The 24,019-nt window shown below is 59.5% G+C and overlaps 2 protein-coding genes across 6 annotated transcripts in view; one reads left to right on the forward strand and one right to left on the reverse strand.

The window, feature by feature from the left end:
- On the forward strand, positions 1 to 17,622 carry ADCK5 (aarF domain containing kinase 5). 4 transcript variants are annotated; one of them, XM_042923966.1, is made up of 15 exons: positions 1 to 67; positions 8,182 to 8,288; positions 9,100 to 9,249; positions 14,976 to 15,051; positions 15,191 to 15,391; positions 15,469 to 15,609; positions 15,703 to 15,816; positions 15,918 to 16,049; positions 16,118 to 16,201; positions 16,296 to 16,377; positions 16,456 to 16,534; positions 16,612 to 16,703; positions 16,795 to 17,047; positions 17,123 to 17,239; positions 17,325 to 17,622. In XM_042923966.1, exons 1-15 carry the CDS (start codon positions 56 to 58, stop codon positions 17,428 to 17,430), a joined length of 1,746 nt encoding a protein of 581 aa, XP_042779900.1. In that variant the 5' UTR covers positions 1 to 55; the 3' UTR covers positions 17,431 to 17,622. The 4 variants fall into 4 exon arrangements, with proteins under 4 accessions (XP_042779900.1, XP_042779901.1, XP_042779902.1 ...); XM_042923967.1 differs by lacking the exon at positions 15,918 to 16,049; XM_042923968.1 differs by lacking the exon at positions 15,191 to 15,391.
- The window catches only part of CPSF1 (cleavage and polyadenylation specific factor 1), a 19,137-nt gene continuing 12,715 nt past the window's right edge, over positions 17,598 to 24,019 (reverse strand). For both annotated transcript variants that reach the window (XM_042923900.1, XM_042923902.1), the window contains 27 exons: positions 23,826 to 23,948; positions 23,688 to 23,739; positions 23,491 to 23,585; positions 23,345 to 23,419; positions 23,185 to 23,265; positions 23,013 to 23,102; positions 22,650 to 22,760; positions 22,433 to 22,574; positions 22,177 to 22,355; positions 21,959 to 22,095; positions 21,699 to 21,873; positions 21,417 to 21,623; positions 21,180 to 21,269; positions 20,943 to 21,086; positions 20,718 to 20,870; positions 19,761 to 19,877; positions 19,591 to 19,681; positions 19,436 to 19,520; positions 19,226 to 19,367; positions 18,989 to 19,141; positions 18,736 to 18,912; positions 18,590 to 18,656; positions 18,460 to 18,507; positions 18,231 to 18,386; positions 18,020 to 18,149; positions 17,790 to 17,928; positions 17,598 to 17,713 (listed from right to left, as the gene is read on the reverse strand). In XM_042923900.1, coding sequence (XP_042779834.1) covers positions 17,666 to 17,713; positions 17,790 to 17,928; positions 18,020 to 18,149; positions 18,231 to 18,386; positions 18,460 to 18,507; positions 18,590 to 18,656; positions 18,736 to 18,912; positions 18,989 to 19,141; positions 19,226 to 19,367; positions 19,436 to 19,520; positions 19,591 to 19,681; positions 19,761 to 19,877; positions 20,718 to 20,870; positions 20,943 to 21,086; positions 21,180 to 21,269; positions 21,417 to 21,623; positions 21,699 to 21,873; positions 21,959 to 22,095; positions 22,177 to 22,355; positions 22,433 to 22,574; positions 22,650 to 22,760; positions 23,013 to 23,102; positions 23,185 to 23,265; positions 23,345 to 23,419; positions 23,491 to 23,585; positions 23,688 to 23,739; positions 23,826 to 23,948 — 3,207 coding nt within the window. In that variant the 3' untranslated portion in view covers positions 17,598 to 17,665. The remainder of the gene's footprint in view (positions 17,714 to 17,789; positions 17,929 to 18,019; positions 18,150 to 18,230; positions 18,387 to 18,459; positions 18,508 to 18,589; positions 18,657 to 18,735; positions 18,913 to 18,988; positions 19,142 to 19,225; positions 19,368 to 19,435; positions 19,521 to 19,590; positions 19,682 to 19,760; positions 19,878 to 20,717; positions 20,871 to 20,942; positions 21,087 to 21,179; positions 21,270 to 21,416; positions 21,624 to 21,698; positions 21,874 to 21,958; positions 22,096 to 22,176; positions 22,356 to 22,432; positions 22,575 to 22,649; positions 22,761 to 23,012; positions 23,103 to 23,184; positions 23,266 to 23,344; positions 23,420 to 23,490; positions 23,586 to 23,687; positions 23,740 to 23,825; positions 23,949 to 24,019) is intronic.

Below are 24,019 nucleotides of genomic sequence, written 5' to 3' on the forward strand. Positions count from 1 at the left end.
CTGGGCCGGAAGACGCGAGTCTGCGGCGAGCGGGAGCCGAGCGGCGGCGTGGAAGATGTGGCGGCCGGTGAGTCGTCCCCCCGCGCGGGCGCCACAGACCCCGTCAGTCTCCGTCCGGAGCCCTCGGAGCCACCCCAGAGCCGCCCCGTCCTGGGCGCCGTCAGGGACCCTCACAACCCACCGACCCTTCCTCCCCGCCCCGGGACCGTCGCTCCCACCTGTCAGGGTCCCTCCCCCCACAGCCCCCCTCCCCGGGACCGTGACCCCCTGCCCGGCAGGGGCCCCCAGGGCTCTCGGGGGCGTCCTTCACATCTCTCAGAGTCCCTGTTCCTCAGGGTAAAATCCCCTAGGCTGTGTTGGGAGATGCTGGGTACCACCTAGGAGCCCGAGCCCACCGCAGAGCCCTCTCCTCTCGCCGGAAGCACGTGTGCTGGGTTAGGGACCCGCCTCGGAGACAACCTCTAAATCGTATCCCCTCGTGGACACCGCTGTCCAGAGACACACCTTTTCCCAGGGCAGTCTGCCCTGGCTTCCTGGACTGATGGACACCCTTCCTACCCCTCACTGCTTCATCTCTGCCAGAATCCCAGACCGGAGTCCCCGTCTTTCCTTCTGCCTGCTCCCCTGGGAACCCTGCCCCTGGCCACCAAGCCACCTGAGACCGTCCTGAGTGACGCCTGCCCCCGGCTTGTGAGGAGATGAGAGGACTCTGGGGAGTGCCGGGGCCGCGGTGTCTCCGGTGGGCTGACAGCGGCCCTGGCTCCGAGGCGGTCTGTCCCCCACCCCCACCCAGACTTCCGCCTGGCCCTCGGCTGTCCTGCCAACGCGGTGCTGCTCGAGTTCTGTCTTGGTTGGGCCTCCCATTGTGTTGTATCTGCAGTTAGGACGGGCACCGTTTAAACCGGCTGTCACGATCACTGACCCAGGTCCTAGCCACGGCCTCCCCAGGGATCTGGGCTTTTCGTCAGAGGGCTTAGAGCTGAAGACACCTTCACCTTGGAGCTTTGCGCAGAGCTTGTGTTCGTCCAGTGAGCCTAGCCGTGTCGGCGTCGTGCCTTGCCAGGAGTGGCTGCCCTGCGCAGGCGTTGTAGTCTGAGGTGGAACAGGGTTAGTCCGAGTCAGGCAGAGAGACGCCGAGTGGGCCTGGGCACAGCACTTTACAGCTTACAGAGCTTCTGCACGTAGTCGGGTCACTTAATCCGGCAGCCTAAGGAGCAGGCAGGCAGGCGTCAGCTTCTGACCAGGGGCTGCTCACAGCCGCCAAGTGGAGCAGAGCCCATTCAGCTTCTGGGTCCTGACTGGTGCCAAAAGGCCACAGACCCTTGGAAAAGAAAGGGCAGGCTGTTCGTGGCCCTCAGAGCCCTCTCCAGTCTCACTTCCTACCCACGGGAACACTGCTGTGCCTTGGTTTCCTCCCTGCTGGAAACTGCCCAGGTTCTCGTCACCTCTAGTTTTTCTGTCTTAGGGCCTCATCGTGAGGTTCAGCAGTTGCTTCTTAGCGCTATGGGCTGGGTCGCCTGCAGTGACCTTTCATCTGCTAATCTGATCGACAGGGTGCTAGCAAAACAGGCACCTCAGCTTGTCTTTGACTTTGGAATATCTGTCTGGTTCTCACTACTGAGAGCTTTTTGTTGCTGTTGCTACTTTATAGGTTGTTAGCTGAGTTCCAGATGAACACTGTGTCTGCAGCCAGGCTGTGCACACGCTCTAAGAAAGCATGAGAGGCTGGGGTAGAGGAGGCCCAGTTCAGCTCATGCAAACTGGAAGGCTCTGAAGTGGTGGCCGTTGAGACACGCGTGCGCCAGGACTGTCCCAGGCAAGCCAGGGCATGTGGCCGCCCTGGTGAGAAGGCCTGGTGGGGGGGGGGGGGGGGATATCCTGGGGAGCCACAGCTCTCTCTCTTCCTGTTTGCTGGTGTGTCCTGGTGCCCAAGCTCTGGGTGGTTTGGGTTATATGTGATGTGGTGGCAGTTGTCCTGGTTCCTCGAAGATCTGGCTGCAGATTCTGCCCTGTGTTTATAGCCACATGACTTCTTTGGGCTTTGGGGATGTCTCTTGGGTGATGGGGATAGTTTGAGGAGTACTGGGCATCCCACACTGGAGGGAGCCAGGTTCTGGAATGTGCCTGTGGACCCTGGTGGGGGCTCTGGAGTTGTCAGCATGAGGCCTCTTCCTTGAAGTCCTGTCCAGAGCCGGGCTGCTGTCATCTCTTACCTGACTGTGCATATTGCTCACCTAGCATCCAAGGCTGGGCCATGTGGGGGTGCTAGTTCGTTCTGTGCTTAGTACCGTTTGTCTCAATTCAACAAGCCTTCCTCGAGTTCCTGCTTTATCTAACAGGCACTGCACTAGATCCTAGAAGCACAGAGATGATGGAGAGGTGAGCCCTGCACAGTCTGGTGGGGGGCAGAGACTATAAGCTAACAGTCACACTCCAGTGTGACAAGGACAGCGGGAGAGGTGTGTGCAAGGTGCAGAGGCGGATGGGGGGATGACAGACAGGACTGATGAATTTAGGGTCTGGCGAAGGGTGTTCCAGGCAGAATAGCAGCCTGGACAAAGGCCTGGGCCTGGTGCTGCGTGGGCTGTCTGGGGTCCACCAGAGGGATCTTTGTTATGGGAAGGTGACTGAGGAGTCACTCCTGCTGCAGCGGCATCTAAGAAAACAGAAAACTGTTACTGGGGGCTATGGCCGGGCTGTTACCTTTCTGGCCTCACCCACCCTGAAGCTTGGGGTGCAGCCAGGGCCTTGTGCTTTAGTAATAAATGTGTTATTTATTACTATGTACTCAGTAATAAAAGATAATTCAGATTTAACATTCTCCTCCGTGAAAGAACACGAGCGCGGCCCCTCCCGCTCAGCGCTCACAGGGCCATCCGGAGGGTCTGGTCTTCTGGGGAGTCTGGGGTCAGCCCCTGGTCTTCAGGCAGCCACGCCTGGTGCTGGCAGGCTGCATTCCCGGCCAGCCCTTGCTTCGGCCCCCGAGTCGTGAGGCCTTTTGCTCTGTGCCTCCAGTTCATTGGCTGGAATAGCTCCCTGATCATTCCCTTCCCTTCTGAAAGCTGATGTCTCAGAATAATCATTGTCCATCGGCTTCGGGCATTTTCTTGCTTCGCCTGCAGTGGTGCAGCCTCTGAACCAATGAACCCATCGGAACTCTTCTGCCCTCTCACTTTGCTCATACCCTTCTCCAGTTAACTAAAGCATTTCTGCATATTCTGTATATAACCGATCTCCACGTTTTACACATGTTGGAAATAGTCTCTCTTATCTTCTTGGCTAACCGCTTTTCTTCCTTGTGAAAAAGCAGTAAGAGGCTGATGATCTTTTAATATAAGTAGTTCACTTTAATCTAGCAGGTATGTACTTCTTCATGTTAGGTGGTGTGGGCTTGTGGGGACAAGGCTGCTGGCAGGAGAGTAAGGGCATGGGGACCCACAGGTGGCATGGCACAGGAAGGTTGTGGAGAGTAGCTTCTCCTTGACCCCAGCGTGACCTCAGCATGCCCATCTGCCTGGCCTGTCGTGTGGGCTGGGCACCGTGCAGAGTGCTTTGCAAATGTCAGTTCACTTGTCCTGTATGTTAATAGTACAGTGGTCCTGGCTTTACAGATGGGGAAACTAAGGTACAGAGAGGGAAGTAACTTACCCACACACACTGCACAGATAGCATTTGCTGGAGCCTGCATCCCAGTTAACAGGCTCAGAAGTCCGGGTTCATAGTCTGCCCCAGCTCCTCAGCCTTGGCTCCGCCTGAGTCTCTAGGGCAGGGCCACCCTGGGCACTGGGTGGTGTCGAGCAGTGTCCCTGGCCTCCACCCATTCAATACCGAGAGCACCCCTTTCCCCAGGTTGTGACAGCTAAGAGTGTCTCCAAACAGTGCCAGCCGTCCTGGGCACACAGTCTCCCCCGGTGAGTACCCCTGCCCTGCACCAGCTGCCTCATCTTCAAAATGCCACCTTCCTCAGACGCGGAGAAAAAGGAACCCTTGTACACTATTGGTGGGAATGCAAACTGGTGCAGCCACTGCGGAAAACAGTGTGGAGGTTCCTCAGAAAGTTAAAAATAGAACCACCCTCCCATCCAGTAATTGCACTGCTAGCTATTTTCCCTCCAAAATACAGAAACACTAATTCACAGGGACACACACACCCTGGTGTTTATTGCAGCGTATTTGCAGTAGCCAAGATCCGGGAGCAGTTGTAGTGTCCACCGACTGATGACTGGGTAAAGAAGATGTGCGCACGTGCGAACACACACACACGCACACACACGCGCACACACCAGAATATTACTCGGCCACAAAAAGGAATGAAATCTTGCCATGTGCAACAACACGGATAGAGCTAGAGAGTGATAATGCTAAACAAAGTAAGTCAGTCAGAGGAAGACATACTGTGTGATTCCGCTCACGTGGAATTTCAGAAACAGAACAAATACAAGGGGGAAAAGACAAACCCAAATATAGACTCTGCACTCCGGAGAACACACTGCTGGCCACCAGAGGGGGTGGGGGATGGGGGAAGCGGTGCACTTGGGATGAGCACTGGGTGGCCTACGGAGGTGCTGAGTCCTATCCTACACCCGAAGCTGATCCGACCTGGTGTGTTAACCATACGAAACTAAAATAAACTTTAAAAAATGCATGACAATAACATAGAAGTCAGGAAGGTTAAAAATAGAATTGAAAGTGTATAAAAGTATTTCCATTTGGGGGAGGTGGTAAAAGTATTTGGGACTATATTTCAAATAGAGAATTCATAGTTTAGTCATTTGTGTTAACTACACAAAGCTTTGTAAGTGATTGCAACCAACTAAAAGTTTATAAAGGAAACGATAGAATAATTAAAAAGGTAGAAAGTTAAGTCAAAAAACAAAAGCAGGGACCCTTGGGTGGCTCAGTTGGCTGAGCATCTGACTTTGAGATCAGGGCATAATCTCAAGGTTTGTGAGTTCGAGCCCCGCATCAGATCCTCTGTCTCCCTCTTTTTGCCCCTCCCCTGCTTGCAGGCATGTGTGCTGTCTCTCCCTGTCTCAAAAATAAATAAACATTTAAAAAATAAATTGAACCCCACAAAAACAATGCCACCTTCCTGGCTGGGACTTGGAGCATCGTCAGCCTTGATCATGAGGAAGTTTCGATATCGGGACACACTCTGACAGAACGCTGCCACATCGTTAACTGTCCAGTTACTGGCCACCTAGATCCACCCGTGTTTAATATCCTGCCCTACTTGTTCCTATTTTTGTTCGAAATTGTGTATTTTGTTGTCATTGGACCAAGTGAAAGTAGGTTGCAGACATAAACAGTCTCTAAACATTCCAGCGTGCATGCCCTCAGCAAGAACATTCTCGCTCAATCGCGCCTAAAGATGCGAACAATAATCCTGTAATGTCTGTCCGTATTCTGACTTGCTCATTTTCCCAGAGTGTGTGTGCAGGCGCCTTTTTTTAACCTGAAGTGCGTCGTCGCGGTATCGTGTCTGTTTAGCCTCTCGATCCAGAAGTCTTCCCGCTTTTTTTTCTTGTGACTTTTTTTTTTAACTTCTTGTTATAAAAACTGGAAAATATTTACAGAAGTAGAGGTAATTAATAAATGGCCGTGCCCAGCACCAGTATTCCCAACTCGTGGGTCCTGACGACTTTCTGAAGAGAGCAGGCTGTTTAGAGAATGTCCCACAGCCTGGATCTACTTGTTGGGTGTGCTCAGGGTCACTGATACTGAGTGCTGAGCTCCAGTGGCTGGCAGCTGGTGGCTGTCGTCAGTTCTTGCTCGGTGGGCTTGTCCTTACTCAGTGGGCTCACTGTCCTCCAGAGATCAGATTCCTAGCACAGCTCTCGCTGGCCAGAATTTCAGGCAGCTGGCGAGTGACGGCATCGCGACACTCCCAGGCTCTCAGGCACCAGCCTCGGGCCGTCTTGCCAGTCCCTCGCACTTGTCTTGAATCCACTTGGCTCCATCACCCGGCCCCCTCCTCATGGGCTGACCTCCCCAGCACGTCGTCCAGTCCCTGCAGGAAAACCCCCAGGGCCCCTTGGGGTGCCCTGCCCGGCCCCAGCTCACCTTGCTCCCCAGTCTGGTCTTTTCGGGCAGCGGCCCCGCTCCCCGCTGTACCTGTGAGCATACAGTGTCTCCACGCGGACCTCTCCTCCCCAGAAGAGCCCTGTGCTCTCCTGGCTTCAGGCCTCCCCTGAACCCGCATCCTCTGCATACAAGACCGTCTTTGGTGTCCCCGTGGAGGTCCCACTTGCTCCAGGTCATGGATGCCCCCTCCCTGTGCCCTCACACTGTCCTTGTGACTTCCGGGCTTTGTCTACGTTTGTCTGAGGTCCCCGGTCACCTGCAGGATCCGGTGTCATCCTGGGCGTCTCTGGCAGGGTTTGTTTGATGCGCATGTGTGCTAGAAGATGCGGGACCGGGGGAGGCGGACGGTGTCCGAAGACCTTGAAGGGAACAGGCGGGGGCCGGACGGAGCCTGGACAGAGCTGCGTCGGAGGGGAGTGTGCGGTCTGGGTGGGACAAACAAGGTGGGAGACCCCGGTGGGAACCACACATCCTGCAGGTACATACTAGTGTTCAGAGCAGCTGTCCCCCAGATGTCTGAGCTCACAGACGCCCATTCTCTGGGCTTCCTCTTCTGGTGAGCCTCAGCGTGGCCAAATCAGGTCACGTGGGCTGGAGGGCGGTGGGGGGGGGGTGCCCTGAGGGCGGTGGGGGCGGGCCATGCTGTCCCTTGCACAGAAAGCCTAGGGACTCTGCCTGCCCCCGTCCTTCTGCCTCTGGCCGCCTTTCTGGCCTCTGTGGGGTTTCCTTGAGCATCTGCACTCACTGTGTGTGGCCTTGCTGAGCAGAGGTTTTCTGTCAGCCTGCGCTCTCCTCTTGGGACAGTAGGTCACGGACCTTTTCCTTTGACTTTTGTGTTGTTTTGCAGTCCTTGAAATTGTCTTCAGGGCTGTGTGCATTGGCCAGAAAATGTTAGGAAAGTCAATTCCTTATTTGGGCCGGGCTTCATGATGATAACGTTAGCATCTGTGCCGTGGGTCATGACTTACTACGCACCACCTTTTCTTCCCTAAAAGGAGAATTTGCAGTTGGTAATTTGTGGTTGAGGAACTCTTATTTCATAATTAAAATGAGATCGAGAGAGCAAGGCCGTCGGGGCGGGAGAGCCATGAGGTTTCCGTGGCCACTGGAGTAAGCGGCCCCCAGGCAGTCCCCGCACTCTTTCTGGTTCGGTGCATCTGCCCCGCTCCGGGTCCCTGCTTCTGGGTCCTGGCACGTGCTCTCAGAACAACTTTTTCCTGCTTCTGGTCTTCCACCTGAGAGTCTGACATCTGTCTTCCTCCCTCCGTCCCTCCCTCCCTCCCTCCCTCCCTCCCTTCCTTCCTTTCTTCCTTTCCTTTATTTATTTATTTTGAGAGAGAGAGGCAGAGGCAGAGAGAGAAGGGATGGGGGGAGAGAGAATCCCAAGCAGGCTCCACGCTGTCAGCACAGAGCCCCACGCAGGCCCGAACCCACGAACTGCAAGATCATGACCTGAGCTTAAACTAAGAGTCGGATGCTTAACCGACTGAGCTACCCAGGTGCCCCCTGACATCTTTCTGATTGTGTGATGAAGCATTATTGATCTTTCCTTTAGAAATTAAGAATGACTTCCTGAGGCTGCTGGTCAGTGGGCAAACAGCAGAAAAAGAGTAAATCATAGGTCCCAGGGCCCCAGTGGAGTGTCAGAGGCAGGGACTGAGGGGTGTCAGAGGCGGGCGTCATAGGTCCCAGGGCCCCAGTGGAGTGTCAGGCAGGGACTGAGGGGTGTCAGAGGCGGGCGTCATAGGTCCCGGGGCCCCAGTGGAGTGTCAGGCAGGGACTGAGGGGTGTCAGAGGCGGGGATGTCTCTAGTGACCTGTCGAGGTGCAGACTGTGTGTAGCCTTTCCTTGTCTCCTGTGATTCCCGGATCTTGGCCTTACTCGCGGGAGATGGGATGGTCTTTGCCTTCCTGAGTCAGACATGCAGGCCGGGCCCCACGCACAGGGCCCGGCAATGCTGACTTGCTTCGATGGCATATTTGGGTACCGGAAGGCACAGGTGCCCCTCAGATCCAGGCCTGGGAATGCCGGGGCAGCGGGAGGCTGGAGGGCGAGTTCTTGCCGCGTCTGACCCCTTGCCGCTCACTCACCCTGCAGGCCCAGCTCTGCCGCGTCCACTCTGCCCTGCTGCAGAGTGGGCGGGAGCCCTGCCCGTCCCCTGCCACCTTCTTCAGGAGAAGCCTCAGGGTCCTGCCTGCAAGGTGGTGAGTTCTCCGCAGCCACAGGTGCCCTCGAGGGTGCGTGCTTCTTGCCAGGCAGGGAGGGAAGACCTGTCTCGTGTGGCCCGAGGCTGGGCTTCTCTGCTTCCGCCCCAAGACAGATCGTTTGCTCTTTGGTGAGGTGGCTCGGAGCCCCCACCGCCAGGGCCCAGAGTTCGTGGGGCAGGACTCCCGGCCAGCGGCGGCCAGTAGACCGCAGCTAGAGCCGTGTGTTCTGAGAAGACAGAATGACCGGGCCGGGCCGGTGCAGGAGGGCGGGAGCGCCGTGGGTGGGGCCACAGCCAGGGGTGGAAGCAGCAAGAAACGTGGGTGAGGGGGTTCCAGGCCTGGGGCCCGTGAGTGGGGTGGGGCGGCATTGAGGGGCGGGGTCAGGAGGCCGAATCCGGGCCTGGTGGAGCTGCTGCTTGGTGACCCTGGGGCAGACGTGTGACTGGATGCTGGGCTCCTGGCGGCCTCGCACCGTAGTAGCCGTCCCCTGTGCGTGTTGCCCCACGCTGCTGCCTGACGCTCTGCCGTCTGGTTGGGCCGTCGTGGAGGTGACGGGCTATATATAGCTCCGTACGGCGCGGGAGGCCGCGGTCCTGCGAGGGTCACAGCTCTGCCTGCGAGCTGCTTCCCATGTAGCCAAGGGGCCCCCTCCTGTGCTCCGCGGCCCCTCGGAGCCCGGCGTCCAAGGTGACCGGGAACACTCGAGTGTCCACGTGGGCACCTGGAACCCGTGTTAGCTGCAGAGCCGGGCCCCGGTGGGCAGGGGCAGGAGCGAAGTAACCTGAGCCACGTACCTGTCTCCCTCCAGGTCCCTGAGACCCCGGCCCCTGTGGAGGAAGGCGCTGTCTGCCACGGTGGTGGGGGTGCCCCTGCTTCTTGGGATCCGCTATCTCACCGCAGAGCCTCAGGAGAAGAGAAGGATGAGGCTTGTGGTGGACGGTGTCGGGCGCTTCAGCAGGTAAAAGGGGCTGGGGGCGGCGCGGTTCCTCCCCGGCGCAGCCCCGTCCCCACACGACACGTGGGGGCTTGAGCTGGGGCCAGGAAGGGTTGGGCTTCCGCTCGGCGCTTGCAGGCTGCCTTCCGGGCGCCCTCGTGCCGCGGGCTGAAGCAGCTGAGCGCCGCAGGGTCCGCGCGGGCGAAGTGCCGGTGAGCCGCCCACACCCACACGGGCCGCACCTCCGCAGACCCTTCAGATCAGCTCTGACCAGTTGGGGGGAGGAGAGCTGGTGCCTCCCCTGCCTCAGGCTCCTGCCAGCTGGTGGGCAGCCGGGCTGCTGCCACCACCGCCTCCTCCCCTCCTCCTCTCCCTCCTCGCCCCCCCCTCCCCCCTCGCCCCTCTCGTCCTCTCCCTCCTCCTCCCCCTCTTCCCCCTCTCGTCCTCTCCCTCCTCCTCCCCCTTCTCGCCCCCACGGAAAGCTGGCATCCAGAGAGGATTGGGGCTCCGAGAGGAGGGCTGTTATGCCTCCTCTACTCCCATTGGACTGGACTAGAGATGGACTGTGTCTGGTCATTAATATCAAGGGTGCCTTAAACTAAAGGCCCTTTTCATGCTCCCTTATGTCTCAGTGCAAGATTCTTGGAGGGAGGCAGTAAGGGTGATCTTCCTGTTGGAGCACCTTAGACATTTCTGCTGTTGGTCAGGTCCAGGAGTTCCTACAGCCAGAAGTCCTGAGAAGCAGCTCTTGGCGTTGAGTGAAAGCTCCTCCTTCTAGCGAAACCCACCGTCGGGCTGGGCCGGGGGGTGCACGCGATTGCTCAGCGGAGCGGCTCACAGGAGACCTTGGTCAAGGAGGCTGCAGGGTCGGGGTGTGGGGGTGGTCCTGCTCTGCCAGCTCTGAGCACCTGCAGCCTCTCCAACCTGGGTCATTTCTCAAGGGAAGGCTTAGGACTGCTGAGGCCTTCAGCACTTAGCCAGAAACTTCTCTGAGGTTTATGCTAATGGAGGCCATAGATGGCTGGATAGCTGAATGCTTGACCACTTCCTGCTGTGAGGACACAAACCCATCACTTCTTAGCTCACTGATGGCTGTCTCCCTAGGTGGTCAGGTTTGCTCGAGGGCAGCTTCTGGGCCGTGACTTCTCTGTCCTGCAGGGTTGCACAGTCTCCACAGCCCTCAGGTTGACGAGGGCAGGCCCGGAGTCTTGTCTCCTGTGAGCCTCCGCCACGTGGGACTGTGCAGGACTGTTGGGGACTGTCCCCATGCAGCCTGGTTCTGAAATGCACACTCAGCAGGTCTGGGCTTGTCTCACCTTCTGCCTCTCATGTGCTGTTATTTCCCAGCGGCAGGTGCCCCGTCAGCAGGCTTGGCATGCCTGCCTTCTCTGCTTCCTTCCTGAGAAAATGTAATTTTACAGGGGCGCGTGGGTGGCGCAGTCGGTGAAGCGTCCGACTTCGGCTCAGGTCATGATTTCACGATTCGTGAATTCGAGCCCCATGTTGGGCTCTGTGCTGACAGCTCAGAGCCTGGAGCCTTCTTCAGATTCCGTGTCTCCTTCTCTCTGCTCCTCCCCTGCTCGCGCTCTTTCTCTCTTTCTCAAAAAAAAAAAAAAAAAAAAAAAAAGTTAAACTTTTAAAAAGAAAATGTAATTTTACAGCTTGCTTTCTGGGGCCGAGCTGGGATTAGAGGGAGGGGAGCTGTCCTTGTCAGCTGTAAGCCCCAGCAGTTGCTAGGGGAGGCAGGCTGGGCACAGGGTGACCACAGGGCCTCTGGAGTAAGGGGCACTGTGTACTCAGGAGCCACGGACAGAGCACAGGCCTGGGGCAGGTCAGGACCGGCTCAGCACCAGGAGAGTCGGGGGCTTGTTCTCGCGCAGAGAGCAGAGATCAGAACATGTCATGCATGTGTGAGGACTCAAAGACGGGGATGGTGGGAAGTCCACACCAAGGCCTTGGTTTCTTATCCCACCCCTTGCTTAATTTTAACTTTTCAGAAATTTTGGGCTTTCCTTTTTTGGATACAATTTCAAATGTCCAGAAGAGTTGTGAGAATAATACAAAAGAACTTTTTTTTTTCCTTGAAACATCTGCAAATAAGTTGTCAGTGTGCTCCATTATCCCTGAAACCTTGAGTGTATTTCCTAAACAAGGACATTCTCCATAAGCACAGTCAGGAAGCTGATACGTTATAAGCCTCTAACCACCTTAGCTCATTCACATGTATGGCAATAACCTTTTTAGCACAAGGATCCCATGCTAGGCCCATCTCTAATCTCCTGCAGTCTGGAACATTCCCCCTTGTCTCTTTGGCTCTTTTTTTTTTATTTTTTTTTAATTTTTTTTTTATTAAAAAATTTTTTTTTTCAACGTTTTTTTTTTATTTATTTTTGGGACAGAGAGAGACAGAGCATGAACGGGGGAGGGGCAGAGAGAGAGGGGGACACAGAATCGGAAACAGGCTCCAGGCTCCGAGCCATCAGCCCAGAGCCTGACGCGGGGCTCGAACTCACGGACCGCGAGATCGTGACCTGGCTGAAGTCGGACGCTTAACCGACTGCGCCACCCAGGCGCCCCGGCTCTTTTTTTTTAAAGTTGATTTATTTATTTTGAGACAGAGAGGCAGAGGGAGAGAGAGAATCCCAAGCAGGCTCCACACTGTTAGAGCCCCCCGATGTGGGGCTCAAACCCACAAACCGCAAGATAATGACCTGAGCCAAAATGAAGAGTTGTATGCTTAACCGATTGAGCCAACCAGGCGCTCCTCTCCTTGGCTGTTATGGCTAAACTTGAGGTCAAGCATGGTCCCCCAGGCCCCCATGTGTGCCTAGGGCTGTCCTCAGGGATCCCCATAGACAGCAAAAAAGATACAAATTAGGATGAGCCCAAGGAAGAGATGGACAGAGTAAGGTCCAGGAGAGTCCCAAACTCAGAGCTCCCGTGTCCTCAGTGACATGTTACACCCCCAGTCCTGCCCTGTTGTGTGACCATGCATTTGGGTATTCCCTGAGCTTCGGCAAGCAGTTTCTAGTGGAGTTTCATTACATAGGAACAATTGAATCATTGGCCTCCTGATTGAACTCAGGGTCCAGTCTCCCTCCCCTCCCCAGCTGGGCTGATATCTTGGCTCAGAGCCCCCAAAATTCTAGTCACATGGTTGATCTTTCTAGAGATCTGAGCTCTTCGTTAGCATGAACCTTCCTGGCCCATCACGGATCAGACTCTCCTGTCACTCAGGAAATCCCACGGTTTTAGAGGCCCCCTGCCAGGAGCTTGGGGCAAAGGCCAGGCAGGCCCTTCCGAATAAAGCTAATTCTTCATTACACAGCGACCTTGACATATCTGGAGGCTTATAGGCCGGTAATGTACAACAGGGGTCAGCAAACTGTGGCCAAAAGTGGCTGCTGCGTGTTTTATAATCAAGCTCTCTTGGAACCGTAGTCACGTCTGTTGTGTACATGTTGCCTGCGGCTGCTTTCACTACAACAGCAGAGTGGAGACCGTGTGGCTCATAAAGCCCAAAATACTAACTCTGTACAGAAAAGTCTTGCTGACCCCTTTTGTAGAAGGCCTCTCTGGTTGGGTTTGTCTGATGCGTGCTCACAGCTGGATTCAGTTGGTGCGTTTGGGCAGGAACAGCACGGAAATGACACCGTTCTGCACCTGTCAGGTGGCACGTGGTTTCAGCGCGTCCCAGGGAGCTTTGCTGTTTGGTTCCTGGTCTTTGCGTCATGTCGATGTCCGTTCCTGCCGCCCCTTGCCCACCGGCTCAGGGCTCCCGGGGCATGTCAGGTGAATTCATTCTTATGTGTTCGCCAGATGGTGTTTTTTTCTAATTCAGTCTTTCCACGTTTGTTAGTTGTCATTGTACTGTAAGAAAAAAATTTCTCTTTTCCCCATTTATTCGTGTCAGTCTGGACTCATGGATTTTTTATTCTGCGGGTCGCTCTCTGTTGACATCACTGTGGATTTTTTTGTTGCCTACTGTTCCGGGATTGGCTGGCGGGAGCCCCTTCAACCTGGCCTTTGCGATCCTTTTTTTTCTCCCCCCCCCCCCCCAAGTTTTTATCTAAATTCCAATGAGCTAACATAGTGTACTATTTGTTTCGGGTGTAGGTCCTTCCTTCTATCTCCAACATTTTATAGTAAACACTTAAAACAGTGGAATTGGAAACACTATGCAGTGAACGTAGATTTTGCCATTAACATCTCAGCTTTTTATTTTCTTTTCTCCCATCAATTCCCACCCGAATCCTTTTGGCATGTTTCCATTTCTGGAGCATTTGGTTCCTCCTTTTGCACTGAGATACTCCAGGCTCATCTTGTTCTTTCCTAGGCCTGGAGTCAGCTTCTCTCCAAGGGAGTGGGAGAAGGGTCTCAAGGATGACATAGACGTTGGGTGTGTGTGCTCCCGGGCCCTCCCAGACCAGCGCTGGGGGCTGTTAGGGCACGTGAATGTGTGCACGCGCGCGTACTTAGGTGTGTTTGTTTCCTACCAAACCTTGCTTTCACACAGATACTTCTCCACAGGGACCTTTCTCATTCTCTCCCTTTCTAGATCTGTGACCCCCTTCTCCAACTGGGAGAATCCTGGCTTCCCTCGTCTTTAGTGGCTTATTCGATCAGTCACCTTGCGTGAAGCAGTTATCCAGCCCCCCCGCCACCACCTTTGCAGACCTTGCATTGGCTTTTGGACTGAATTATTCAGGGAGGGAAGCCTTCTCCCCTGCCTTGTGTCTGTGGAGCTCAGAGAAATCCTGTGTTCTTGCTCACCCTGCCAACCATGCATTCCCTTCTTACAGGCAATCCTGTTTGTTTCCTGTGTCGGGCTGGGGGTGAGTGGGGCAGAGCTGGTCTACGGGGGACAGTCTGGAAGGCACGGGGCGTGGGCTGAACTCAGACGCTGCTCTACATGACTGCTGGGAGCAGCGTGTACTGCAGCAAGGAAGCAAACCTATCCGGGATCTAGCAGCCTATTCCTTCCCGCCTTTTAATTCCGACCCTTCTGTGGCGGAGGTGACGGAGAGGCAGGGAGCTAGAGGTTTGGCTTGACCAGTGGCCTCAGGTCCTCTCCACACCCCACTCAAAGGTCTGAGGGTCTGTGGTCTGTGACGCCAGAGGCCTGGACTCAGCCCTGGTTTTTTTCCCTCTCCAGACCCAGGGTCCCTGTCCATAGCCTGGAGGGCGGGGAGCGAGTACCCTCACTGTCATAAGGAGGGGCCTGGGCCCCCAGGACAGCTCCGTGGAGCTGTCCGGGGACATGTGGAGAGTGCCTGGGGGGGCACTGGCAGAGCCCAGTCCAGGAAAGGAGGCTGAGTACAGAGGCAGGGCCAGCGGTACAGAGGGGCCTGGAGCCAGGTCACATCTGCACATAGGAGCTGGTGACAGCAGCCAGCTTGCCGGCCATCACTGCTGCACCAGTTCTTAGGTGCTGTGAAAGAATGAGAAAGAAGCCATGCCTGACTGGTAGGGCGCTAGCCGTGCCCAGACATCCTGGGTGCTCGCTGATGCGCGTTCAGGGACAGGGGTTGCACGGACGCGGGCCGCCCATTGTGCAGACCAGGAACGGAGACCGCCCTGCCGGCAATGCTGTCCGGGAGCAAGGAGGCTAGACCAGAGCCCGTCCTCTGCATCCTGGTCCGCCCTGTGATCCCCACAGCCCCTGCCACGTGCTCACTTTGGTCTGGTGGGCTAGTGGGGGGTCTGAGGCCCAGTGCCTGCCAAGGGCTGAGGACAGCCTGTGCCCACAGGTCTCTGAGGGTCGGCCTCCAGATCTCCCTGGACTACTGGTGGTGTGCCAACGTCGTCCTGCGAGGGGTGGAAGAGGTTTGTCCCTGTGTCCTGGCCACGGTGGGGGGAGGGCCAGGGGAAGGGGACAGGCCAGATGGAGGTAGGTGTTGGGGTGTTGGGGGCACTAAGGAGGCGCCTGCCTGCCCCCATCCCTTCCCTCCATGCCTGTGGTCAGAACAGCCCGGGGTACTTGGAGGTGATGTCTGCATGTCACCAGCGGGCGGCTGACGCGCTGGTGGCCGGGGCCATCAGCAACGGGGGCCTCTACGTGAAGCTGGGCCAGGGGCTGTGCTCCTTCAACCACCTGCTGCCCCCGGAGTATATCAGGACCCTGCGTGTGCTGGAGGACAGGGCCCTCACCCGCGGCTTCCGGGAGGTGAGCCCTACTCTTGGGCCGGGAGCTGGGGGCCTTGCAGCGGCCCCCACGCTGCTCCAAGAAGCCTCTCCTGCCAGGTGGATGAGCTATTCCTTGAAGACTTCCAGGCCCTACCCCACAAGCTCTTCCAGGAGTTTGACTACCAGCCGATCGCTGCTGCGAGCCTGGCCCAGGTGCACCGAGCCAAGCTGCACGACGGCACGGCCGTGGCTGTGAAGGTATGGGCGGGGGGGGGGGGGGTGCCGCTCCACAGCGGGCTCTGGGGCTGTGGCGGCGGCCCCGGGTCCTCCCTGCAGCCTTGCCCGACGCAGGTGCAGTACATCGATCTGCGGGACCGCTTTGACGGCGACATCCACACCCTGGAGCTCCTGCTCCAGCTCATCGAGTTCATGCACCCCAGCTTCGGCTTCAGCTGGGTCCTCCAGGTAACCGCTGCCCAGAGGCAGGCTGGAGCGGTGTCTGCACGTGTGTGCTGGGGGTGGGCTGGTCCCTGACCTGGACCCCCAGCTGCCCGTGTGGCCCCCAGGACCTGAAGGGCACCCTGGCCCAGGAGCTGGACTTCGAGAACGAGGGCCGAAACGCCGAGCGCTGTGCACAGGAGCTGCAGCACTTCCGCTATATCGTGGTCCCCCGCGTGTACTGGGACACGTCCAGCAAGGTGGGCTGCGCCCCCTCCTGGGTGGGAACGTACGGGCCTGCTGAGCTCAGCCACTTGCTCTCTCCCAGCGTGTGCTGACAGCGGAATTCTGTGAAGGCTGCAAGGTCAACGACGTGGAGGCCATCAAGACCATGGGGCTGGCGGTGAAGGACGTGAGTGCCGTGCGCGTTGGCGCGTGGGTGTGGGAGGGGTGTGTGGGCGCCCTGAGCACAGGGCCATGGTGGCGTAGTCCTGTTCTCTCTCCAGATAGCAGAGAAGCTCATTCAGACTTTTGCTGAGCAGATATTTTACACAGGCTTCATCCACTCTGACCCCCACCCTGGCAATGGTAGGAAGAGCCCCCACCCCGGGGTGAGGGTGGGGGGCCAGGGGTAGGGGGGCGAGAGCCAACGTGCTGTGTCCCTAGTTCTGGTGCGGAAAGGCCCAGATGGGAAGGCACAGCTGGTGCTGCTGGACCATGGGCTCTACCAGTTTCTGGATGAGAAGTAAGCAGGGGCAAGGGGGGAAGGGGGCCAGGGGGCACTGGCCGGGGCGCTCTGGCCTTACTGCTGAGCTCCCCTAGGGACCGGGCAGCCCTGTGCCAGCTGTGGCGGGCCATCATCCTGAGGGACGACGCGGCAATGAAGACACACGCAGCCGCACTTGGGGTGCAAGGTGAGGCTGGGGCGTGCAGGCGTGTGGGCTCGCGGGGCACGCGGGCCTGGCTCACTGTCCCCCCGCCCCGCCCCCCCCCCCCCCCCCCCAGACTATATCCTCTTCTCCGAGGTGCTCATGCAGCGGCCCGTGCGCCTGGGGCAGCTGTGGCGCTCGCACCTGCTGAGCCGCGAGGAGGCAGCCTACATGCAGGCCATGGCGCGAGAGCACTTCGCGGACATCGTGCGGGTGCTCAAGGCCCTGCCGCGGTCCATGCTGCTCGTGCTGCGCAACATCAACACCGTGCGCGCCATCACCACCACCCTGGGCGCCCCTGTTGACCGCTACTTCCTCATGGCCAAGAGGTGGGCGCTGGCTGGTGATGCCCGGGGGGGTGGGGGGTGGAATGACTGTGCCGGGCTGACCGTGTCTCTGGGCAGCGCGGTCAGGGGCTGGAGCCGCCTGGCGGGTGTGGCGTACCAGAGCGTCTACGGTGCCAGCCTCCTGCGCCACATCAAGGTCATCTGGGAGACATTCAAATTTGAAGTGGCCCTAAGGTGAGGGGTGGGAGGGGGCAGGCTGGGGCAGGCCGCCAATACCTGCTCCCCACCAACCTGTGACCCCTCTGCCCTCCCACCCCAGGGTGGAGACCCTATCGATGCGGCTCACTGCCCTCCTGGTTCGGCTGTTGTTCCAGCTGGGCCTCCTGCCAGAGACCCAGGAGCTCTCCCAGTACCTGGAGACCTAGGGAGCCCCAGGGACAGCAGACCTCAGAGCTCACCCAGCGTCCAAGCAACAGATCAGGGCTGAAGGTGCACGTGCCCCAAGACCGGGGGCGCCGAGGCAGCGGCGGCCTGGAGCGGGTGTGGGGGACAACACGGGGCTGTGGCCACAGCCCAGCCGGGAGACCCTGTAATGACCACAGACTCTCTTCAAATCACTCTTTTTCCTCGTGTTTTGTACAAAAAGGGGTGGGGGTGGGTCTAGAAGTGGGCGGTGACGCGGTCCGTCTCCAGCAGGTCCTCCAGGATCTGCAGAGAGAGAGGGGCTGGTGAGGGGGTAGGGGGCAGTGGGGAGGGCGGGGCGGGCCAGACGGGGCGCGCTTACGATGTCGGGGGTGGTGCCGATCTTCTTGGCCAGCTCGCCGCGCTCCATGGTGCTCAGGTACAGGTAGCGGTTGAGCAGCTCCCCGTCCAGGACGTTGCGCACCGCGTTCTGCAGGATGCGCCGGTCCACATGCAGCATCCTGGGGAGGCAGGCAGGCAGCAGGGCAGCAGGACAGCAGGACGTGGGGTGGGGGGGAAGAGGAGCTGGGGGAGGGAGCGGGGCAAACTCACCGGAAGGCCCTGGGGTTGAGGCCGGCGTGGTGGGGCAGCATGGTGGTCAGCGCGTTCTGAAGCATTAGCAGCCGCCGGTAGGTCTTCTCCTGCATGGGCAGGAGCAGCCCGATGCCGCCGTCCAGCGTGGCTGCGGGAGGCACGGCGTGAGCCGGGCTGACCGTCCCCTGCCCCGCACCACACACCTGCCCCCATCTGACCCGGGACTCACCGAACCACGTGATGTGCTTGTTCTCCCACACGACTGACTTCTTGCTCGGTCCCTCGGCAGCCCCCCGGCATGGGGTCCTCCAGAACGTGTTCACGTGGGCGCCCACGTGGAAGTCCGCCCGGCGGAGCAGGCGCATGCCCCCAAAGCTCTCTTTGGCTAAGCCGGAGGGAGCTCAGGTCACTGCCCGCCCAACCCCCAGCCCCGCAAAAGGGGAAGAGGGAACACTCACCTTCTGGCAGGTACATGTACACCATGAGGTTGCGGTCACGGTCAGACACTGGGGAGCAGAGCGCCCGGGGTCAGCCCGGCCACACCCAAAGCCTGAAAGACCCCAAAGCCCCCCCAGGCCCTGTGCTCACCCAGGAAGCCCAGTTGGGCGTTGTCCACCATGAAGTCCACACTGTACACCTCCAGGGGCTTGGCGTCCTGAGGACGGGGAGGAGGGGTGTCAAGGTCGGCCTGAGGCCAGCACCCACCCAGCACTGTGCGCAGGCCCCACGGGTACCCGGGACACAAGGCTCAGTGTCTTGCTCTCCTCCTGGTAGCGCAGCAGCGAGATGCTCTTCATGACGTCGGCGGCCAGGATGAAGTTCTTGACGCTGATCATCTGGTGGATGTAGAGCTGGGTGTCGATGAAGGCCATGCCGGTCAGCTCGCTGGCCCGCAGGCTCCACAGGAAGATCTAGGGGGACAGAAGGAGTAGGCAGCGAGTGGCGGGCAGCGGGCAGGACTCGGGAGGGCAGTGGCAGAGGGCACACCTTCTGGCCGATGGCAGACACTAGGTGGCCGTTGCAGTGGCAGAGGGCAGTTACTGGCCCTTTCTGCTCCTTCTCATACAGGACTTTGAACTTGTTCTTGGTCAGGGGCTGGCCAGGCTCAGGCACCACCTCGATCACATCCATGATCAGGATCTGCCGGGGAAGGAGGGTGAGTGAGGCACAGGGTCGGCGCTGGGGCTGCCGGGCGCGGCCCGCCCCCTCCTGCTAGCCCCTTACCCGCCCTCGGCACGTGACTTCCTCCCCCTGCATGAGGCAGGTCCCAGCAGCCACGTAGCCCTTGAGGCCGGACACGGTCTCCTCACTGCGCAGCGACACCGTCTTCATGCAGGTCACGTGCTCCCACTCCTCCAGCTCGATCCTGCACACGACAGGGTCAGGATGCAGCCTACGGGCTGGCCCCAGGTCCCCAGCCGGACCCGGCCCCACCTGGCATTAGGGATGGCCTCCCAGCTGACTGGGGAGATGAGCTGGATGGAGAAGGCCTCCTGCTGCGGGTGGATGTACCGGTCGTCTGCAAGGACAAAAGGCGACGGTCAGGGTGGGCAGCCCGAACAGCAAGCCCCCCTCTGGGCGTCTCGCACCTCTCTCGATAGTCTCAAACTCCTTCTCTTCGCCGGTCATGCGTGGGATGCGGGTGCACGGCATGTTGGTGCTGGTGGCAACAGCGTACACCTGGGAGAGCGGAGGGCGTCACGGGCAGGCCGGAGGCAAGACCCAGAGGGTCTCTGGCCTCGAGGGGACGGGGTCAGACCTTGGACTCCACGTGGTAAGCCACATAGTGGGCTGTGCAGCGCAGCGGGATCTTCCTGACAGGCCACGGGGCGTCGTATGACAAGTAGGCAGGCAGGACACTGATCCTCAGCTCACCCTGGGAGGCGGGGTACAAGGGTCAGGGAGGCCAGGCACCCGCCAAAGGCAGGCCAGGCAATCCCGGGCTTCTGAGGGCTCCGTGCGGACAGCCCTCAGCTCTACCGGCACGGGTGTGTGCAAGGGGCTGAGACCAGCTGTCCTGTGCTTCACCAGCTTGCTGTCCCCTCTCCCAGGCTCACCCAGGACTGGGATGCTGGCCACAGACTTGTCTGGGCCAGGGCAAGGGAGGACCAGGCTCACAGGAAGCTAGAGGCTGCAAGCAAAAGCTTACCGGTACACTGACCACACCAGAGTCCGCACAGACGGGCAAGGGAGCCCCTGCCAGGGCCACCCTTCACCCATGGTCCCAAGCGTGTCAGCATCTACAAAGCCCTGGCCGTGCTATCATCGCTGTTTTCTCGGTCACCTGGGGTCACCTCTATCAATGTACTGGCATCATGGAGGAGGAAATGGGAGGCTTGGAGAGAGTGGGCGTCTTGCCCAGAGTCACACAGCTCCTGAAGGGCAGGCCTGGGGTCTGAGCCACAGAGCAGTGACTAGACCTTGGCCCCGCAAACGGGTGCCCTTGTGGGCTACGGTCTCCACTGCCGCCTGCCCTGTCCTCCAAGCTTTCCCAGCGTTAAGCCCCAGGTTGCACCTCTTTGACCCTGGCCCCGTCCACTGTCTAGACAGCTCCCTGACCCTCCAGATGAAACCCAGGATCCTGCCCTGTGCCGAGCCGTTGAGGGCCTCGTTTCGGGGGCCCCCGCACCTCTTCCTGACCCAGGCATCACCGGTGAGCGTCAGGCGGAAGTGAGGAGGGCCACGTGAAGCAGCCTCGGTCCTGGGGTCTCCCTACCTGTCTGTTGAAGTACAGGAATCCACGGGGGCAGTTGACGTTGTGGAATGGGGCAAAGGAGTCAATGGGACCATCGATGCCCATGGGGTGCAGCCGCAGGGCCCCCCGGCCAGTCACCAGGAGCCAGTGAGGTGAGGGGCCACAGATGAACACCTGAAGGCAGGTACTATGAGAGGAAGCCCCATCGGCGCCCCCCGAGGGCCCCCCACAAAGCCACCTGCCTACCCCTGAGTAGCCATAAATGTCCTCGAAGTATCGGAACCGTGCCACACGGCCACGGGCCCCAGCCCCCTCCTCAGCGCTGCCGCCTTCCGCTTTCTTCTTGGACGGCTTTGGCTTCTTCTCACGGAAGTTGATGTTGTGAGGGACCTGGGGGTAGAGGTGTGTGCACCATGAGGGCCGGGTCTTGCCCCCGACACGTTCCACATCCACCCCGCACCCAGCACAACCTGGTCACCGCACCTTCTTGAAACGGACTTTGAGGTTTCCCTGGCCGAGCTGGGAGTCATGGGGGAAGGCCTCGTAGATGAGTAGCTCCTGGTCCACGTGCACCTGTGCGGCAGTGAGGGGTCACCAGGGGAGAGGAAAGGCGCACTGTGGGGTCACCACAGGAAAGGGGGGGCGCCTTGCAGGGTCACAGGGGGAGGGGCGGGGGGGCAGTGCAGAGCCACCATGAGGGGACAGAGGGCCCATACTCACCAGGAGGTAGGGCCTGCTCTGGCGGCTCCCCAGCGCCACCAACAGCACCTCCTTGACAAGGGGCAGCTCCCCCTGGCGCGTGGCCTCCTCCTTCCGGGCCTCACCCTGTGTGGTGGGCTGACCAAAGGAGCTGTCCACCAGGACCCGCTGCCCCACGGGAAAGTTCTTCACCAGGAACACCAGCCGCCAGTCAGGGAGCTGGTAGATCTGTGTGGGGAGTGGGATTAGCAGCCGCAGGGAGCAGGGGACAGGGAGCTGCGTGGGGTGCAGGGCATCACACACCTCCAGGGTTCCGTTTTCCCGCACCAGTAGGCACCAGTGAGTGGGCTCGGCCCGGAACGGGGTAGGGTCCCGGTCAGCAGGGGGCTGGCTGCTCCTTCGGGCCTCCTCCTTGCTGGGGCTGAAGAGGGAGCCCGAGTCCCCGTACAGCATCTCCTCCTCGTCGTCCACCGTGGGGCTGGAGGCCGGGGCCGGAGGACGGGTCACGCGTGGCCTGCCGCAGGGGACCTGGCCCCAGCCCGTGCCCCGGCCACCCAGAATACCTGGTTTCGGAGCCCTGGCCCTCCGCCTCCGAGCTACTGCGGCCCCCCAGGTCATCACGGGCCCCGCCCAGGCGGCTCTCAGTGGTGAACATGCCGCTGACGTCACGGTACACGCAGAGCGTGATCACCTTGGACTGCTGCAGGGAGAGGGGCCGGGCTCAGCTCCGGGGGAAGGGGAGTCAGCAGGCTGTGGGCGTGGCGAGGGGAGGGTGGCTCACATGGTGCAGGGGGGGCTTGTGCAGCGCCAAGCGGTGGTGACGACCCCCATATGAGTCGCTCTTGAGCAGGAACATGGTGACGTGGCCCTCGGCACTCATGATGACCACGTAAGGGTCAGCCACGGCACACTGCACAATGGGGGAGCCCAAGTCCACGGGGATGAAGTGCAGCTGGTTCACTGTGGGCACAGGACGGTCAGCACCGGGTGGTCAGCACCGCCCACCCTTGCCCACCTGCCCACCCGCCCGAGCCCACCTCCTTCCAACAGGCGGATGCCGAGCGGCGACACCTGCACGATGTAGCGATTGTCCCCAATGTTGCCAGCAAAGACCGTGGGGCCCTGCGTAGCAAAGCCACTAGTGTCCAGCTCCATGATCTCCTGCCCTGTCTGCAGGATCTGCAGGTGATGGGAGAGTGAGGCGCACGCTCACCGTGGGACCCCGCCCCAGGCTGCGGGACCCCCACCCCTTACCATGGTGGAGTCTTCCCGGCTCAGGATAAGGAACCCGTGTCTTCGTCCATCGTCTTCCGCCTCAAGAGTGCTGGGCTCCTGCTCTGCGCCCTCCCCCTTAGAGGTCTCCTCCTGCGACAGCAGAAGGAGAGCGGGAATCACACCACCCAGCCAGGGGTGCCTGGGAAGAGGGTGGGGGGAGGGCAGACCCCCAGCCAAACCAGAGCAAGTGTGCACCCGGGGCTGCCTAAAATGTCACGGCCAGCCCTGTCCTGGGCCCCACTGCCTCCAAGCCACCCGCACGCTCAGGCTGAGTCCATGTGGAGGCAGCAACGGGTCACCTGCCCCACTCAGGGCCTCCTCACCAGCCCAGGATACACCTACTTGCTCCTTGCGCACAGGGGCGATGACTGTCCACATGTCATAGCAGCCAGGAAGCTCAAACGTTGTCACCACCTGGGGCCGGATGCTCTTCTAGAAGGACGAATGGGGGGCGGGGGGGTGTCAGTTCACCCAGGTCCCGCCAGGAGGCACCACACCGCCTGCCCCCACATACCTGTAGGACCGACAGGGCCCCATTCTTCCCATAGCCGGAGCACACCACGATCTCCAAGTCTGGCTCGGGGCTGTTCTGGAACTGCACAGCAGCTCAGAGTAAGGACAGGGCCCCACTACTGCGTGAGCCCCTTGCCCCCCATCTCTTCACCCAAAAGCACCTCTTCAGAGAGGAAAGCAGGCTCGCCCATGGCAGCGTTGGCACAGGGTCCGATGTTGAGGATGCTGTCACATACCTGCGGACACAGCAGTGCTCAGGCAGGCAGGTCGGCTGGCGTGGGAGGCCCCTCCCTGTGCCCAACCTCACCTCAAAAGAGTAAGTGGCCAGCTGTGTGCCCGACTGGGCCTCGCTGCCGTATACTTCAATCTCATCCACCTCGTCCTGAGGCACCGACTTGCCCCCTGCAGCAGACAAGAGACCCCGTCGGGCCAGGAGGCCCGGTTGCCTGGCCGCCGGGCCTAACCCCACCAGCCCCTGCCTGTCCCGTGCAGGCCTGTCCTCACCTGACCAGCCCACCGAGGAGTCCACTCGCTTCTTCTTCGAGGGAGGCTCTTCCTGCGAGGCAGGAGGGGACAGTGAGCAGCCCTCTGAGGCTGGCCCTGCACAAGAGGCCAGCGTCCTGACAGGCCCCGGGCACCCACCTTGTCAGCAGCCTCTCGGACGGCGCTGGCCGGAGGTTCCTGTAGCTTCTCTGTGTACTTGAGGAGGAGCGAGTTGCCCAGGCGAGAGCCGAGGAACAGGTACCCAGGCTCCATGGTGACCATCTGAAGACCAGTGGGCGGTCAGGGTGAAATCAGGCCCAGACCCAGGGCCACCTCCCACCCACCCAGTCCCA

This window comes from Panthera leo, chromosome F2 (assembly GCF_018350215.1).
Source record: "Panthera leo isolate Ple1 chromosome F2, P.leo_Ple1_pat1.1, whole genome shotgun sequence".
Taxonomy (NCBI): Eukaryota; Metazoa; Chordata; class Mammalia; order Carnivora; family Felidae; genus Panthera; species Panthera leo.

Bases quoted from the DNA above. Each gene is read 5' to 3' on its own strand.
- ADCK5 (XM_042923966.1), top strand. The intron at 15,610-15,702 runs GTATGGGCGGGG...TGCCCGACGCAG, and splicing joins GCACGGCCGTGGCTGTGAAG to GTGCAGTACATCGATCTGCG. The intron at 16,050-16,117 runs GTGGGCTGCGCC...GCTCTCTCCCAG, and splicing joins ACTGGGACACGTCCAGCAAG to CGTGTGCTGACAGCGGAATT.